At 48.7% G+C, this 17,530-nt stretch overlaps 1 protein-coding gene across 2 annotated transcripts; it reads right to left on the bottom strand.

Moving 5' to 3' along the window:
- Positions 1 to 1,179: 1,179 nt before the first annotated feature.
- On the bottom strand, positions 1,180 to 10,985 carry LOC114661747 (kremen protein 2-like). 2 transcript variants are annotated; one of them, XM_028814931.2, is made up of 10 exons: positions 10,452 to 10,985; positions 10,256 to 10,327; positions 9,967 to 10,058; positions 7,469 to 7,593; positions 7,229 to 7,382; positions 6,784 to 7,128; positions 6,588 to 6,698; positions 3,992 to 4,064; positions 2,493 to 3,789; positions 1,180 to 2,411 (listed from the first exon to the last, which is right to left on the bottom strand). In XM_028814931.2, the coding sequence occupies exons 2-9, from the start codon at positions 10,315 to 10,317 to the stop codon at positions 3,486 to 3,488; spliced, it is 1,266 nt and encodes a 421-aa protein (XP_028670764.1). In that variant the 5' UTR covers positions 10,318 to 10,327; positions 10,452 to 10,985; the 3' UTR covers positions 1,180 to 2,411; positions 2,493 to 3,485. The 2 variants fall into 2 exon arrangements, with proteins under 2 accessions (XP_028670764.1, XP_028670763.1); XM_028814930.2 differs by having other exon boundaries at positions 10,156 to 10,327; positions 10,452 to 10,984.
- Positions 10,986 to 17,530: the final 6,545 nt, after the last annotated feature.

The raw sequence follows: 17,530 nt of genomic DNA, 5'->3' as shown, positions 1-17,530 counted from the left end.
ACACTATATGCTAGATAGATAGATAGATAGATAGGCACTATATAATAGATAGATGAAATTTAGTGCAGTAGGCAGGATTAGATTAGATAGATAGATAGATAGATAGATAGAGTGAAAGGCACTATATAATAGATAGATAGATAGAGTGAAAGGCACTATATAATAGATAGATAGATAGATAGAGTGAAAGGCACTATATAATAGATAGATAGATAGAGTGAAAGGCACTATATAATAGATAGATAGATAGATAGACAGACAGATGTGAAGATGCTGTCTAATTCGTTTATTGGGCCTTCATTGCCTCGTGTGCAGAGTCCAGTGGAATTCTTACTTGAATGTGCTGATCTTTAGTCTGCCAACATCATTAGCGATATGTACTTATGAAGGGTGTTATAAAATTGGTTGATAATTTAATAAAAATGTGATTAAAGGGTTAAATTAATGTGAAAGGCACCATATAATAAATATACTGTAGATGTTAATGGTGTTATATGATATATAGATTTGAAATGTGTTGTATAATAGATGGGCTGCTACATGTCAAAGGCTCTATGTAATACATAGATAGATGAGAAAGGAGCTATATAATATTTATATTTTTATATTTAGGTGTTATTAATCTTTGTATATATTATTTATTGTCCAGTGAAATTCCTAGCTGCCTGTGCTACACATTTCCATCTTTGGCACTATCATTAGTCACAGATCATTATGAAAGGCGCTATCTAATTGGTTTATAATGTCACTATTGTCACATCAGTTGGCTCTCTCCTCAATGGTGACAATTGGGGTCTCGTCCGGGGTTGCTTAGTGTGGGGCCGGGGATAGTGAGGGGCTGAGCAATGAAGGCCTCCGGTGACCTCACAGCTGCAGTAGACATCAGTGTCCCCCTCATTCAGATCAGCTAAGCCCCTGCCTGCTGACTCGGAGACCCCCCAGTTCGTAGCCATCTTCTCTGTGTGAGGAAGTCAAATGAAAGGGGAGCGGGGTGCTGAGTAATTTCTCATCAGGGACAGGCCGTTAGAGTAATGTGCAGAATGGAAGCCCCCTTTTCAGGGTTGTGACAGCTCCCCAGCCTTATCTCTGAAGCTCTTTTCATTTTTCTCCTCGTTCTACCAAACCCACTGCTCCTCAGCCTGTGACACAAAGGACCCCACACCGTCATCTTTGTTTTTTTTTTTCAAGGCTTTATTTCCAAAATTAATAAATATGACTTCCAAAAATAACATGCAACACAGACAAAAAATTCACCATAAAAGTGCTTTAAGTTTTTTTTTTCATTAAACTAAAACCCAACGAGGCCTTCAGTAGTTTAAAGTTTGATCAAATACATTCAACAGTTTAGTGTGGAGAGGGAGAATACTGACGGGGGCGTCAAACAGCACAGTGCCAGGCACCATATTAAGGCTGCTGAGGCGCTGGCATAATGAGTGGGCACTTCGGCCCGAGGGACGACAGATTTATTTACTGCATGGTGCCCTCTAGTGGACAGGTCGTGCAGTACAGCCACATGCTACAACATTAAAGCGGCGTTACGTGTTAGGACGAATGTTTGCGCACTTTGGATTAAAGGACAGCAGATGTAGTCTCTGCAGAGTGCCCCCTAGTGGGCATATCATTTAGTACAGCCGCAAGGCACTATAGGAAAGCGCTAAGGTTTTTGTATAATGCGTGGACGCTTTGGCCCGATTGGCCGCAGATTTATTCATTGCATGGTGCCCTCTAGTGGACAAATCGTACGGTGCAGCTGCAAAGCACTGTATTAAAGCCGCTTACGTGGTTGTAGAATTTCTTTCTGAGTTGCCTCGAAAGCTTGCATATTGTAATCTTTTTAGTTAGCCAATAAAAGGTGTCATTTTGCTTGGCTCTTCTCTACTTTCCATTGAGAGAAGACAGTAGTGGGCACATCATAAGCGCTATAGTAAAGCTGGTTGTACTTGTACAATGCAAGTCTATTTTGGCCCATGTGGCACAATATAGCGCACCCCTAATGGGCGCATCATACTTTCCAGTTGCAAGGCACTATATTAAAGATGCTTTAGGTGGTAGATACTTCGTGCCCATTTTGGTTCAAAAGGACTGCAGTCAAATTTGTTTAATTTTCCCCTTAATGGGTGCATGATGCCACAAAATACAATGCAAGGCACTATATTAAAGCAGCTGTTGATGACTGGATGTGTAATGTTGGCACACTTTGGCCCAATTGATTGCTGACTTGTTTCACCGCAGAGGACCCCCTAGTGGGCACATCATGCAGTAAAGTTGCAAGGCACTATATTAAGGCTGCTTTAGGCGGTGGCGTCATTTCTGTCCACTGGCAGAAGACAGCAGAGTTCCTCACTGCAGTGTGCCCCCTAGTGGGCAAATTACACCATACAGTGCAAGGCACTACATTAAAGCTGCTTGCCCTGGTTATACAGGGTGGTCCAGATCTAACTACGGAACGTTTAATGCAATGCAATAATTAGATCTGGACCACCCTGTATAACGCCTGAGCAGTTTGGACCAAATGACAACAGATGTATTCACTGCATTGCGCCCCCTGGTGGGCACATCATACAGTACAGTGAAAGGCACTATATTACAGATGCTTGGTGGTTGTATAAGGCGCGTCCTCTTTGGTTAAAAATGGGAGCAGATTTAATTACCGCAGAGTGCCCCCTAGTGGACAAACCATATTATACAGTGCAAGGTACTATATTAAAGCAGTTTAAGTTAGTTTTATAATATCTGCCAATTTTAGTCCATAATCACTGCATAGTTCCACCCAATAGATGCCTCATGGAACACAGTGCAAGGCGCTATATTAAAGCCACCTGAGGGGGCTGTATGTTGTTTTTGTTCCAAAATGGCAGCAGCTTTAGTCCTAGCACAGTGCCCTCTAGTGGAGGCATCATGCCCTACAGTTAGGTGGTCAGTTTGGTCCAAAACAGCTGAATTATTTTGTCCCTGCATAGTGCCACCTAGTGGGCGCAATGCACTTTGTTACAGCTGCCAGAGGCAATTGTATGATTTCTGTCCACTTTGGTCCAAGTGGCAGCAGATTTTATCCATAGTGCTCCTTAGTGGGTACATCGTTCCATACAGTGTAAGGCGCCATATTAACGGCGCTTTAGTGGGTTGTATAAAGTCTGCTCCTTTTGGTCCACAATGCCAGCAGATTTTCTGACTGCACAGTGCCCCCTAGTGGGCACATCACAACATACAGTGCAAGGCGCTATATGAAGGCTACTTTATGCAGTTGTATCTGCTTTGTGCACTTTAGTCCAACATGAGGGTTTCCGCACTGCACAGTGCCACCTCGTGGTTATTTCAGTCCACTGCAGGGATTTTTTTGTTTTATCCTCCCCAACTCGAAAATGAACCTCCGCTGGGGAATTCGTCAGCTCACAGCCCACCTCTCTGAAGGCGTCTTGGGCTAAATGCCCAGCGCAGGTACAGGTGACAGGGTCACAGCAGCTCAGCACTTTGCCAGACCCCATTTAAATGGAGGAAATGAGGGACCTCAGGGAGGACTGCGTTGACACCGACTGCCTGCTGCCATAGAGAAGGAGACTGGGCTGTGGGGTCAAAGCCACCGAGGTGGGGTCGCACAGACACCCCGTGTCTTCTTCACTGCTGCTGCCCGTACCGCAGAGCCCGTCCTCTTTGCTCTGCCCGCACACAATGACCCGAGTGTGTCTGTAGGTGACACTCCAGCCCTGGCCGCCCCCACAGTGGACACCTGAGCCTGGACCGATCAGCAGGACGCCTCCGGCGGGCTTCTTCTTCACAAACAGGCAGGTTCTGGAGGAGAGAGTGTGGGGTCAAAAACGTCACCACCAGCATAAAACATCCCGAGCCTTTAGATATCAAATGACAATCTGGCGAAACCCAGGAGAGGCCCAAGCAACGAGGAAAAACGAGGCAATGAGTGACAAGAGAGCAAGCTGTCAGCAGAGAAGCCCCAGCCCCCCCTAGTCCAGCGGCGGTGGTGGTCGCTCCTTACCTTTTGTGCAGGCAGAAGATCAGCGCAGAGGCCAAAGCTGCAGACGCCAGGCACGCGGCGCACAGGAGCCAAGCTGCCAAAAGAGAAACTGCAGTGTCAGAGCGCCAACGCCAGAGGGCAGCAGAGACACGCGCGCCGCTTTCCGGCGCCTTCGCGCTGTCCGCCTGTCTGTCTCTTTTTTATCCTTCTCTGCATCTGGAATTCTTTTTAAAACTGCTACGCGTAACTCAAATGCAGGAAAGTCTTTCATTTAGCAACGAAGAGCGTCAATCAAAATAAACAGAAAAAACTCGAGCATTAAATTTAAATCGCGCCCTGCGGTGGGCTGGCACCCTGCCCGGGGTTTGTTTCCTGCCTTGTGCCCTGTGCTGGCTGGGATTGGCTCCAGCAGACCCCTGTGACCCTGTAGTTAGGATATAGCGGGTTGGATAATGGGTGGATGGATTTAATTTAAATACAACTGGAACAAAAGTCACCCGCCTGCACACCACTGAAACTGAATTCAATTCGATTTCAGGATCGTTCAGATACAACGTGATAAGGAGCCGAAGAATTCAACGTGAGCGGGCGAGGAGAAGAAACGGGGAAATAATGAGCAGAGAAGTGTATAAAAATATTTATATTGTAGACATAGTGAAATAAAAATCATAGCTAGAAAGATACGAAAGGCACTATATAATAGATAGATATGAAAGGCACTATATGATAGATAGATAGATGTGAAAGGCACTATAGATAGATAGATAGATAGATGTGAAAGGCACTATATGATAGATAGATAGATAGATAGATAGATGTGAAAGGCACTATATGATAGATAGATAGATAGATCAGAAAGGCACTATATGATAGATAGATAGATAGATAGATAGATAGATAGATAGATAGATAGATAGATAGATAGATAGATAGATAGATGGGAAAGGCACTATATGATAGATAGATAGATGGGAAAGGCACTATATGATAGATAGATAGATTGATAGATAGATGGGAAAGGCACTATATGATAGATAGATAGATAGATAGATAGATGTGAAAGGCACTATATGATAGATAGATAGATCAGAAAGGCACTATATGATAGATAGATAGATAGATAGATGTGAAAGGCACTATATGATAGATAGATGTGAAACGCACTACATGATAGATAGATAGATAGATAGATAGATAGATAGATAGATAGATAGATGTGAAAGGCACTATATGATAGATAGATAGATCAGAAAGGCACTATATGATAGATAGATAGATAGACGTGAAAGGCACTATATGATAGATAGATAGAGAGATAGATAGATAGATAGATCAGAAAGGCACTATATGATAGATAGATAGCTAGATAGACGTGAAAGGCACTATATGATAGATAGATAGATAGATAGATAGATAGATAGATAGATAGATAGATAGATAGATAGATAGATAGATGTGAAAGGCACTATATGATAGATAGATAGATGTGAAAGGCACTATATGATAGATAGATAGATAGATAGATATGAAAGGCACTATAAGATAGATAGATAGATGTGAAAGGCACTATATGATAGATAGATAGATAGATAGATAGATAGATAGATAGATAGATGTGAAAGGCACTATATGATAGATAGATAGATAGATAGATAGATGTGAAAGGCACTATATGATAGATAGATAGATAGATAGATAGATAGATAGAATGTGGTATAGTAGGCAGGATTAGATAGATAGATAGATAGATGTGAAAGGCACTATATGATAGATAGATAGATCAGAAAGGCACTATATGATAGATAGATAGATGTGAAAGGCACTATATGATAGATAGATAGATATGAAAGGCACTATAAGATAGATAGATGATAGATAGATAGATAGATAGATAGATAGATAGAATGTGGTATAGTAGGCAGGATTAGATAGATAGATAGATAGATAGATAGATAGATAGATAGATAGATAGATAGATAGATAGATGTGAAAGGCACTATATGATAGATAGATAGATCAGAAAGGCACTATATGATAGATAGATAGATAGATGTGAAAGGCACTATATGATAGATAGATAGATAGATGTGAAAGGCACTATATGATAGATAGATAGATAGATAGATAGATAGATAGATAGATAGATAGATAGATAGATAGATAGATATGAAAGGCACTATAAGATAGATAGATAGATAGATAGATAGATAGATAGATAGATAGATAGATATGAAAGGCACTATATGATAGATAGATAGATAGATGTGAAAGGCCATATCTGAAGCACTATATTAGTATTATTTATTGATTTCCATGCCCTCTCTACTCCTTCATTCTCTCACACCCTTCACTCATTCACTAGATCACTATTTTTTCACTCTCTTAACTCACTGACATGACCCTCCTTCGTCACTCCCTCCCTCTCACATCGCTCTCTTTTCTCACTCTTTCATTCACTTCCTCTCTCACTCCCTCACATGACCCACCTTATTCTCACTCATTCAGTCACATGACCGCCCCCCCCCCCCCTCTCCCCACTGTCCACATTCTGACCAGCCATTCAGTGAGACCCCCGCACGACTGCCTTCTCTAAATTTCGGTCCGGTTTCCTTCTCACCTGCACTGCTGCCAATGGCACCGTTCGATGGCACAGCGGTGGGCGAGGTGGCGTTAAGGTGCGTCGGTGGTCCCGTTGAGGCTCCTTCCTCTGTCGCATTGGCTTCCAGTCCTGACAAGACACATTTAGGCGGTTAGACCCTCAGCAAGCCCCCCCCTGTTCCCTTTTACCCAGAAGCCCCCGGTGCTTTACCCACCTTTGTACGCCAGTGCGAAGCCCTGGCCTTGGACGATGCCATCCGACTGGAATGTGACGAGGATGCTGTCACCAAAGAAGACTTCGGTCCTGCCCTGCCGCCCCGGCCCCACTGCTCCTTGGAAGCGCGACAAGAGGCGCCCTGTGCGCGGATCCCAGATGGCGAGCACATCCCGGGGGTCCCGCACCTCGAAGAGCTCGAGCCGCACCTCGACGGCAGCCGCTCCACCCCCGGGAGCGATGAGCCAGGAGCAGTTACTGTCCGAGGGGTAATCGTCGGGGAAATCCGGGGAGAACAACACGCCCGATGCTGAGGAGAGGTTACCGGAGCAGGAGCCGACAGCGACTGCGAGCGAGGAAGAGGAAGAGTGAGGAGGAGGAGGAGGAGCAGGAGAAGGAGGAGAGGTTCGAAGACACTCTGAGCACCGGGGGTGCGCGCTACTCACCGTCATACACGCCGATGCGGCCGTCACCCCCGCAGAGCTCGCTCGACTTCCCGAAGCACACCTGGTCGCACTCCACGGCGCTCACCCGCTCGTTACGCACCAGGTCGGACTCGTCCCCGCAGAAACAGGCGTAGCCCGCCTCGACCCCCGCCACCTGCAAAACCAGCAACCGTCAATCCCGGGACCCCGTCGATCAACCCAACGGTCTCGCGCCCCGAGATTAGCGGCAGGAAGCCTCACCGAGTATCCACGACGACGGCAGAAGCGGATGCACACCTGCACGGTCAGCTTGGTGGACGTCCCGCTGCTGCCGGAGAGAGCAGGTGGGTTTCCAGAGTCCAGGAAGCAACCGCGATAGCCGGGCACTGTTGAGAGGAAAGGAGGAGCCCAGTTAGTCCTTCCGAAATGTCCGAACCTCCTCGTGTGGAAATCTGATGGGCACTCGGGGGAAACTACCTGCCAGGGGGATCTCCACATTGAGGGCAATACTGATGGACCAGTAACAGGACCAGTAAGTCGCAGGTCATCTGAGATGGGACCTCACCGAAATCTAACCTGGGCCCACTCCTATGGACCCTAATGACCCAGCTGGTCTCGCTGACCCCCCACTGACTCTGATAAAATCTTAATTGTTGTCATAGAGACCTGCTGACCAGTGGGGACCCTGCTGACCTCAATGACAACAAATTTTTAATGACGCTGCTCACCTTAAAAACACCAGACCAGTTGAGACCCTGTGGACCACAATGACACCTGTTCACTTTACTTAAAAAGTCCATTGTTGAACCTGCTGACCACAAAGGACTCTGGTGCTGTGTGCACCTGCTGACCTTAATGACACCTGACCATTTAGTGACCCTGCTGACCTAAGTGACAACAAATCAGTGGAGATCCTGCTGACTTCAATGACAACAGATTAATGTTGACCCTGCTGACCGTAGCAACACCAGACCACTGGTGATCCTGCTGACCACTATGACAGCAGACCAGTGATGACCCTGTGGACCACAATGACATCTGACCACTGTTGACCCCATTCATTTAAAAAGTCCATTGTTGATCCTGCTGACCACAATGATAACCTGACCAGTGGTGAGCCTGCTGGCTTCAGTGACAACAGATTGTTATTGACACTACTGACCTCAATGACAGCAGACTACTGGAGATCATGCTGTCCACAATGACACCAGAGCAATGGCAACCTTGCTGATGTCAATAACAGCAGACCATTGGAGACCCTGTGGACCACAATGACATATGGTCCTTGGTGCACCTGCTGACCTCAATGACATCTGACCACTGGAGACCCTGTGGACCACAATGACACCTCTGAACTCCCACAACCCTGGCCTGACCCTGTCCAGGACCCTAATGAAACCTCTCATTATTTGTGACCCTCCTGCCTCACTGCTGACCCTGGTGACCACTATGAAACTTGACCAGACCTAATCCCATGATCCTTTGGGTCACCTGAGCAGATATAGCCCTGCTGACCGCAGTGTCCCTTAATTAAATCCGGCCCATCGGCTGTCCCTGACACGTGAGCTGACGTGGTGCTACAGACCTTTCCTTACTGACCAAGCCTGACCCTGGTGACCTTTGTGACACCTGACTAGGTGTCCTCCTGCTAGCTCCTAACTAGTTATGGGCCAGAGTTACACCTGATTAAACCTTATGAACACCCAGCCATCCTCAATACTAACTCTTGTGACCCCTAGGAGACCTGGTTAGACCTTGTCTTGTGCCACCCTGGTGACCTCAGTGACACTTCATTAAAACTGGCCCTTCTGGCCTCACTGAGACTATTAATGACCTGACCATACAGACCTGAGCAAAAACATCCCTACTGAGACCTGGCCCTGTTGGCATTAGTGACACCTCATGACACCTCACGGGACGTCACCCTGATGAGACCTCTTTAGCCTCCTTCTAAACAAGCCTGACCCTTCTGAGCTGAGTGACACCGGACTGAAACTCACCCTGGGGACCCCACTGAGACCTTTCCGTGCCCAATTTCAGCTGAACTTGTGGACCTGAAAAGACCAAACTCTGAGCCGAGCTCACTTGTCTCTGATCCTGATGATCACGGCCATGCCAGCCAGATGTATCTCTCCAAACTTGACCTTTCACAACTCATTCGGCTCTGAGCCTGCTGGCCTGAGTGACATCTGATTCAAACTGACCACAATGACCCCCTGAAAGCTGTCCAGTTGGGTCCTAATTCTGAAAAGAACATTCCTTGGTCTCGTACTGCCAGGCAGCAGCATTGCCACTGTGCCACCAAGTGCTTTTTTTCATTTGTTAACACTACCAGTGGTGCTGCTGCTTTCCATGGCCCCCTGTAGTGCCCACCATTAATTGTGCTGCCCCTATAAACACACGTGGCACTAAAAACAGCAGCAGTGTCTGCAGTGAAGACGTCCTAACAAAGTCTTTCACTGCAGCACCCGCTGCAAGGCAGGAGCCCACCGTGGGCACAGCCATGCTAACCAAACCTGACCCTGATGACCCCCTGAAAGCTGTCCAGTTCGGTTCCAGTTCTGAAAAGAGCAACCCGTATGGTGACTTCATCTGCCCAGATGTGGTCCTGCTGACCTCATGTCACCCCACTACCCCTTGTGCCCTCACTGCGACCAAACCCACCTAAATCTGAGCAGACCCAGCGACTCCTAACCAAGCTGCGACCCTCTGACCCCAAAAACCGACCTTCGATGACGTCACAGAAGCCCTCCACTCACTCTGGCAGGTGGGGATGTCGCAGTACTTCCAGTAGATGCCCTCCTCGCTCTCGGACACGTAGCACCAGGGCTGCACATCCCCGTCGGGGTTCCTAAGGGAGAAGAGACACGAGAAGTTCAGGAAGAGCAGCGGTTGGGGGGCCTCCCTCCCTCCCCTGGGGTCCCGACCCTGCCCCGCGGGGACTTCACCTGCAGTAGTTATGGTTGCCCAAGCCCCACTGTCCGTTGGGGAAACGCTCCGTGTTGTAGGCGTGCTGGTGAGTCTGGTTCCAGTACAAGCAGGGCTTACCATCGGGCACGGAGGTCTGGTTCTGAAAGCCCCGGTAATCCGCCCCGTTCACTTGGAAGCATTCGGACCAGTCTGCGGGATTCGAGGGAAGGCGGGATCGAGTAAAGCACTCGGAGGTGCAGCAGAATGAATAAAGTTCAGTGAGCGCAAGGCGCTATATATAACAAAAAGGGGGGGTCCTGTGCGGTGCACTCACCTGTTTTTTTAGTCGCCAGACTGACGTGGAGAAAAGCTTCGAGGAGGAGCAGCATTGGAGCCGCGAGTGACATCGCTCGGCTACTTCTTTGGGTCGGAGCTCTCTGGGTGCCCTTCGGCTTTCTTTAGGACAGCGACATCCCCTCAAAACGTGCCAAGAAAGAAAGAAAGAAAGAAAGAAAGAAAGAAAGAAAGAAAGAAAGAAAGAAAGAAAGGTGTGCGTTGTGCTGCGCGGTCCCCGGCGCTCCTGTCCGCGCGCTGCGTGTGCACGAACGTTTCGGATTCGGTTCGGCCAACTGCCGCTCGGTCCTCCTCCTCCTCCTTCTTCTTCTTCTTCTTCCAGCTGCCGTCTCCTCTCCTTCTCGCTCCCGTTTAAAGTCCAGACGAGAGTGTCTCCACACTACCTGCGCTGCCCTGTTTTGCCCCCAGAACTTTTCGAAAACACGCGTTTGAAGTTTGAAGACTGAAGTTACAACTTGTCCGGCCTCCCTCCCTCCCTCATCCCAAAAAAAAAAAATAAAGAATCCACAACAAAGGAGCCGGGTGTCTTCTTCACAGCACAGCGCACCTCTCGTCACAGTCTGCTCCGCTCGCTCGCACCCCCTGGACCCCCCACCCCCCCCAAGCGCACTAAAAAACGACGAGATCCGCTCCCGAGGGTCCCGGCAAATGCGGCAACCTGGTGCAGGGAATGAAAGTTCAAACAAAAAAGGAGAGCCCGGCGCGCCAAGGCCACGCGTCGAAGATCTGACTGACTTATCACAGCAGTCGTAAGCAGTAAGCAGTGATGGGGGTCTCTCGTGTTTTGGGGGTCTTCCACAGTTCAGTCTCTTCTGATATTTCGCAAGCCACCAGACAAAACGTCATGGGTAAAATTAATCATCTAACTGGCGGTTATGTGAACCTAAGAAGTTTCTTTTCTTTTATTGTTCATAAACGGCATTCCGTTGTTGCGCGTGCCCGCCGCAGAGCTGCACAATCCCGACCAGGTCACGCACTGGAGTCTCGGTGGTCTCCTGATTTCGTTTCAGGTCACAAAACGGACACGAAGTGTTTAGAAACTGACACGAATGTGAGCGAGAGAAAGTGAGAGAGAGGGGGGGGGGACCAGTCCAGTGCCCGAGTCCCCACCAAAGGAGCCTGAATGTGGACACGCGGGTTTAGACAATGGATGGATGAGAAGTATTAATACTATTGTTATTTTAATATTGGCACAGGATTCTCTTCAAGCGACTGCCAATTCTCTCCGCTCCAGCGACGAGTCGGGCACCTGACTGTCCACCTGAGGTCCACTCCCCACAGTACAAGGTGTTCGTTTTCCCATCCTGGACCACTCAATGTTTGGAGCTGCACGTTGCTCTTGTGGGTTTGACCCACGCTGTCCACAACCACCTCAGCACATCGACAGGTCTGCGGTGGGACTGGTCAAGAGCACAAAAATTCCTTAGCGTGCACCTTACCTGGTCACTTTACATGACCCCCATAGCCAAGAAGGTCCAGCAGCAGCAGCAGCTTCTCCACTTCCTTCAAGGTGGTCGAGGAAGACCACCCTGCCGGCCTGTCTAACTCACACATTCTACAGGGGTCACCATCACCAGTGTTCTGACCAGCTCCATCAACGTCTGGTTTGGAAAAACTGGGTGGTCTCCGACCGCAGGGTCCTACAGCGGACCGTGCACACAGCAGAAAAGAACTTTGGGACCCCTCTGCCCTCCATCAAGTGTTGCATCCACAAAAAGCCAGGACCACTGAAGGACCACTCCCACCCCTCCTATGGTCTTTTTGTCCCATTTCCATCTGGCAGAACCCAAAACCAGCTCTGCCAGGTTCTGCCCACTTCATCTGGATGCCCCCCGCCCTCAGATCTGCTCCTAATGGCTCATTTATATGCGGGACATCTGACGACTGTTGTCTTTCTTATTAGTTGTTGTTATCATGAATTGTTTTATTACTATTTCAGCTTATTACCGATATTTCTTATCCATTTACAGCGTGCCAGACCGGGGGTCCTGCAGGACGTCACTTTGCGTCACTCTCTGCTGCCATGCTGTGTACAGATAGCTCTCTTCACGGAGCGCAGATTCCTTCCACCTCATTGAGATGTGCTTTTGGGCCAAATGCCAACTCTAAACTTTGCCAGTGCACGTAGAGTGAGGGTGGGCAGTGAGTGTGGCATCCCCAGCTGCCATAGTGAGTGGAGGGGGTTCTGTGACATCCTCAAGGGCAGGTCTGTCGGGTGTGGTGGGCTGTCCGAACATCTCAGCTTGGTTAGGAGTCTCTGGGTCTGCTCAGATTTAGGTGGGTTTGATCACAGTGAGGGCACAAAGGTTAGTCAGGCCGGGCCACACCTGGGCAGATATAACTGAGGTCACCATGTTGGTTGCCCTTTTCAGAATTGGAACATAATTGGACAGCTTTCAGGGGGTTACCAGGGTCCGTTTTAGTCAGGTGTCACTCAGGTTTGGTCAGCATGGCTGTGCCCACGGTGGGCTCCTGGAATGATCGGCTTTGTTAGGACGCCTTCACTGCAGGCACTGCTGCTGTTTTTAGTGCCATGTGTGTTTATAGGGGCAGCACAGTTCGCGGTGGGCACTACAGAAGGACATGAAAAGCAGCAGAGCCACTGCTAGTGTTAACAAGTAAAGAACACCATTGGCTCAAAGTACTGGGTGGCATGGTGGGACAGTGGCAACACTGCTGCCTGGCTCACATCCCAGGTGCTCCCTGCATGGAGTCCACATGTTCTTCTTGTGTTTGTGTGGGTCTCCTCTGGGTGGGCCGATCTCTACCCCCAGTGTAAAGATATGTGCGGGAGGTGGATTGATGTTGATGAATTAGAGCGAGTGTCTATATGTCTGTGTGTGTTTGCCCTGTGAGGACTGGCGCCGGCTCTGGACAAGTACGCTTACAAGACGGATGGATAGTCTGAAGCGAGGGGCACCGAAGTTAGCAACAGCTGCCTTGGCATTGCAGGTCCTCACTGTGTGGGGTTGGCATGTGTGGGTTTCCTCCCACAGTCTAAAGACATGCAGGGCAGGTGGACTGGCATTGCTAAAGCGGCTCAAGTGCGTGTTTGGTTTGGTTTGAGTGTGTTCACCCTGCGCTGGACTGGCACCCCATCCCGTGAGGGTAAGGGTTGTTCCTAAATAAGCGAGTTTGTAAAATGGATGGGGAGTTTAAAGTGAAGGGCACCACAGTTGGCACTACCAGGAGACCACATGGGGTCGATACCACCTGGGGGGTTGACACCCAGACTGGGGTTTGATTCTGCCTCGTCCTTGATGATGATGATGGTCTGCATGACAATGAAGTGCATGGGCGGCTCACAACGTTTAGTGCAGAATTAAATGTAAAAATTAATAATAAGAATACGACAGCAGGGGCACAGCGAACGTTACTAATTACTGCAGTCCTAGAAACGCGTTATGCCAATGGGGTTGATGGCGATTTGAATGTTCAGTATACTTCGAGCTGTAGGATTACCGTATTCACACTTCAATTATCCTAACTGGTAGCAAGTTTACCACGAGAGGGTCTGTTAATACGTCCGAACACAAGATTGGCATTCACAGCGCATGAGCAACACGACAAATGAGTGTTAAAAGCTTTTAGGAGTTTGATTATTCTCGGCTGCAGGGCGCTATATAACCTTAACATTATTATGGCTGGTGTTGCTTCTGTAGTTTTTAGGGAAACTTGAGTTTTAAATTAGCAGTCGCACAAGATAATTGGTTATTATTAGTGGAAGTACATGTAACTAAGGATAACCCGTCTATAAATAAATATATTAAAATGTATAAAACTGACTCCGGTTTCCTCCCACAGTTCAAAGACATACAGGTTAGGTGCATTGGCGATTCTAAATTGTCCCTGGTGTATGCCCTGCGGTGGACTGGCGCCTTGCCCGGGGTTTGCGTCCTGCCTTGCGCCCTGTGCTGCCTGGGATTGGCTCCAGCAGACCCCCGCGACCCTGTAATTAGGATATAGCGGGTTGGACAATGGATGTATAAAACTGCCATTTCTTTATCTTGTGTGGAATTGGTTTGTTTTCTCGTGCCCTCCACGCACTTGTGGCGATTAATGGCGACTTTAAAGACGATCCACGCCGGTAGTTCTGCTCCGTCTTCCAGCCGGGATTATCCTGTAGGAACACCTGAAGGTTTACTGCGAGTCTTTTGCTGTCAATCACCCATCCAGCCCCGCCCATCGTCAATGTAATATGCTGCCTACTGCAGTACTGTGTGCGCCCAGGACCACCAGGGTGGTGACACTGTGACATCACCTGCAATCCACATTTGGGCCAACAACCTCCACCTGCGTGTTGCCGATCACACCGGCGCTTTGCTGGAGTGCAGCTCACTTTAACTAATCACCTCACGAGGGGTGTAAACGTGTTCATGTGCGCCATACCTCACCTGTCGTAAGGGCCGCTCCGAGTGCGTGAAAGGTTTGGTTGTGACAAACTCATCGTGGCCTTTGGAAAGCTGCACTGTCTCTCTGCCTAAAGAAAATAAAATGACCGACACTTGAATCGGGGCTGACAGCACCTGCCGTCTCCAATTTGACGGCCCGATCATGTCACACAGCAGATGTGTCACGAATGCGACGCCATCTTTGTCACATCGATCCATTTGTAGGAGTTCGTAATTATCTAACATTTCCAGAACATTCCTGCTTTCCCGGGATGTGTGTGAGGATCTCTACCTGAACGCCATCATCCGGCAGCTCCTAGCCAGTTCTCCTAAATCCTGGTGAAGTTTTGGGTGGTTTCCTAAATTAGCGAAACCGACCCAATGCTTAAACTCCAACGCGGACAGCATTGAACATCTTCGTGTTTCCTACTCTGAGGTGCCTGACGTGCACGAGGCTGGAACCGAGAACCCGTGGCCGGACCTGACAAAGGCTGCTCGACTTGCGATGACCAGGACGAATGGAGAGAAATGGGGGAGTGGACAGGGAGAAGACTCGGGACAGCCATCTGCTAGACACGGACGTGAACGGATGCAGCTAGTCACGCCATTGGTTACTTGGTGTTCATTTATAGAGTTTAGTTCGAGCACTTGGCAGGGGTCTGTTTTTTGCTTCTTTTTCTGTTCACCCGTGTTAAAAAATACGAATTTAATGGACTGGGATCCAGTGGTAATAATAAAATATGAAAACCTCTGGTGGAGGAAGGTTGAGACGTGAATAATTCGTGTAGGCACAGAGACCCCTGAGGGAGTGACAAGCTACAGTGGCTTACATGGGTGAGACTGCGCAGGCGGCAGGAGGTGCTCGGGGGGGCTTCACTGTACTCTCTCTCATTATATATAAAATTATATATATATATATATATATTACATACACACACACACAAATGGAGTTGTGTTAAAACTGTTCAGGAGAAGAATACAAAGAACACTACAGAGAATGAAAGACGTTACCTTTTCTGTCTATCTGTTCACAGCAAACAGCTGCCCCAAGACGTTTATCACATAGGAGGCGCCACGGACCTCAGCACACAATCGACTCTGACCTGATCTCACGTCCAACTTCGCACACCCTTCACTCTCACAGTGGTGTATCAGCAGGTGCAGCGCGCATCCTCCCCAAATCTGCCATCACAAGAGCGCAAATAAAGCGGCAAACACCGCAATACACAGCACCCCCAGCTGGACAAACACCTAAAACACTCGCAACACCGTCACAAGGAAGGGACCCGCGACAACCAACTTCAACTGGGACACACGTTTAACTGGGACACGGTGCAAGTCGAATTCAGGGCCAACATTAAGGGTGCCAGAGAGCTGGTGGAATCAAATGAGAACGCCATTAAGTGAGACTTGGACTTGAACCCAGAATATGCAGCCTTAAAAAGAAGAAGATCTAATGTAATTAAAAAAAAAGACTTTATGACCAACACCCTCCGAATCCCACCTTATCCTGCTACAGTATATAGTGCCTTAGATTCCTGAACGTCTAATCATTTTGCACTGCTGATGACAGATGACACCTGGCAGGTTGTTGAAAACTTAGGAATAAAAACTATTTTAGGATACACGACTCATGGATGGGGCGGCACGGTGGTAGCGCTGCTGCCTCGCAGTTAGGAGACCCGGGTTCGCTTCCTGGAGTTTGCATGTTCTCCCCGTGTCTGCGTAGGTTTCCTCCCACAGTCCAAAGACATGCAGGTTACGAGGATTGGCGATTCTAAATTGGCCCTAGTGTGGGTGTTTGTGTGTGTCCTGCGGTGGGTTGGCACCCTTCCCAGGATTGGTTCCTGCCTTGTGCCCTGTGTTGGCTGGGATTGGCTCCAGCAGACCCACGTGACCCTGTGTTCGGATTCAGCAGGATGGAAAATGGATGGATTCATTTTCTCCATTTGTGGATTACTAGCTACATATATATACACACACACACACGCACAATACAAGACCCCCATATTAATCACAGCCTTCAAAGATGCAAGACACAAAACGACTCTTTACGTCCGAGTGGTCTGCGCCAGCTGCGGCTCTGAAAGGCGCTATATAAACACTGTGCAGGTCCCATTCTCTCCCCCATGGTGTTTCCCCAACGCCTGTGACGGCTTGCCCCCAAAACCTGGGCTGCTGCTTCTCTTCTTCCTCCCACCTTTTTTGTCTTCCACTGAAATTAGAGCCTGCCTGCCTGCTGCCCCCCTCCCTTTCCCCCCCAACGGGTTCAAAGGGTGCCATCTTCAAACACGTGCTAATTACAGCTCTGCCCGCGCCCTCCGGCACTCTCCAGTAGCTGTGCACACCGAGTGGCTGCTGGTACAGGAGGGTCGCAGTGGGCCGGAGGGGGGGGGGGGGGGGGGGGGGGGGGGGGGGGGTTGTTTGCGGCCTGACCCTGTCCCGCAATAAAGCACCCATGCAGCCGTAAAATGGACATCGAAGCCCCTGCCCTCACCTAAGAAGCGCTGACAGGTAAGGGTGGGCTTGCCCCACCCCCACATGTGATGTGGTTTTATATTCGCTTCCCAGCTGCTGTGCAGATGTGAGACCCCCCATACAACCCACCCCCCCAATCACTCAATCTCTTTCAAGTTAGGATGAAACACAAAGAAAAAGAGCAAACCGA

Source organism: Erpetoichthys calabaricus, chromosome 12 (genome assembly GCF_900747795.2).
Source record: "Erpetoichthys calabaricus chromosome 12, fErpCal1.3, whole genome shotgun sequence".
NCBI classification, from domain to species: Eukaryota; Metazoa; Chordata; class Cladistia; order Polypteriformes; family Polypteridae; genus Erpetoichthys; species Erpetoichthys calabaricus.
Note: the sequence above shows the minus strand (reverse complement) of the source record. Positions and strands in the feature narration are given on the sequence as shown.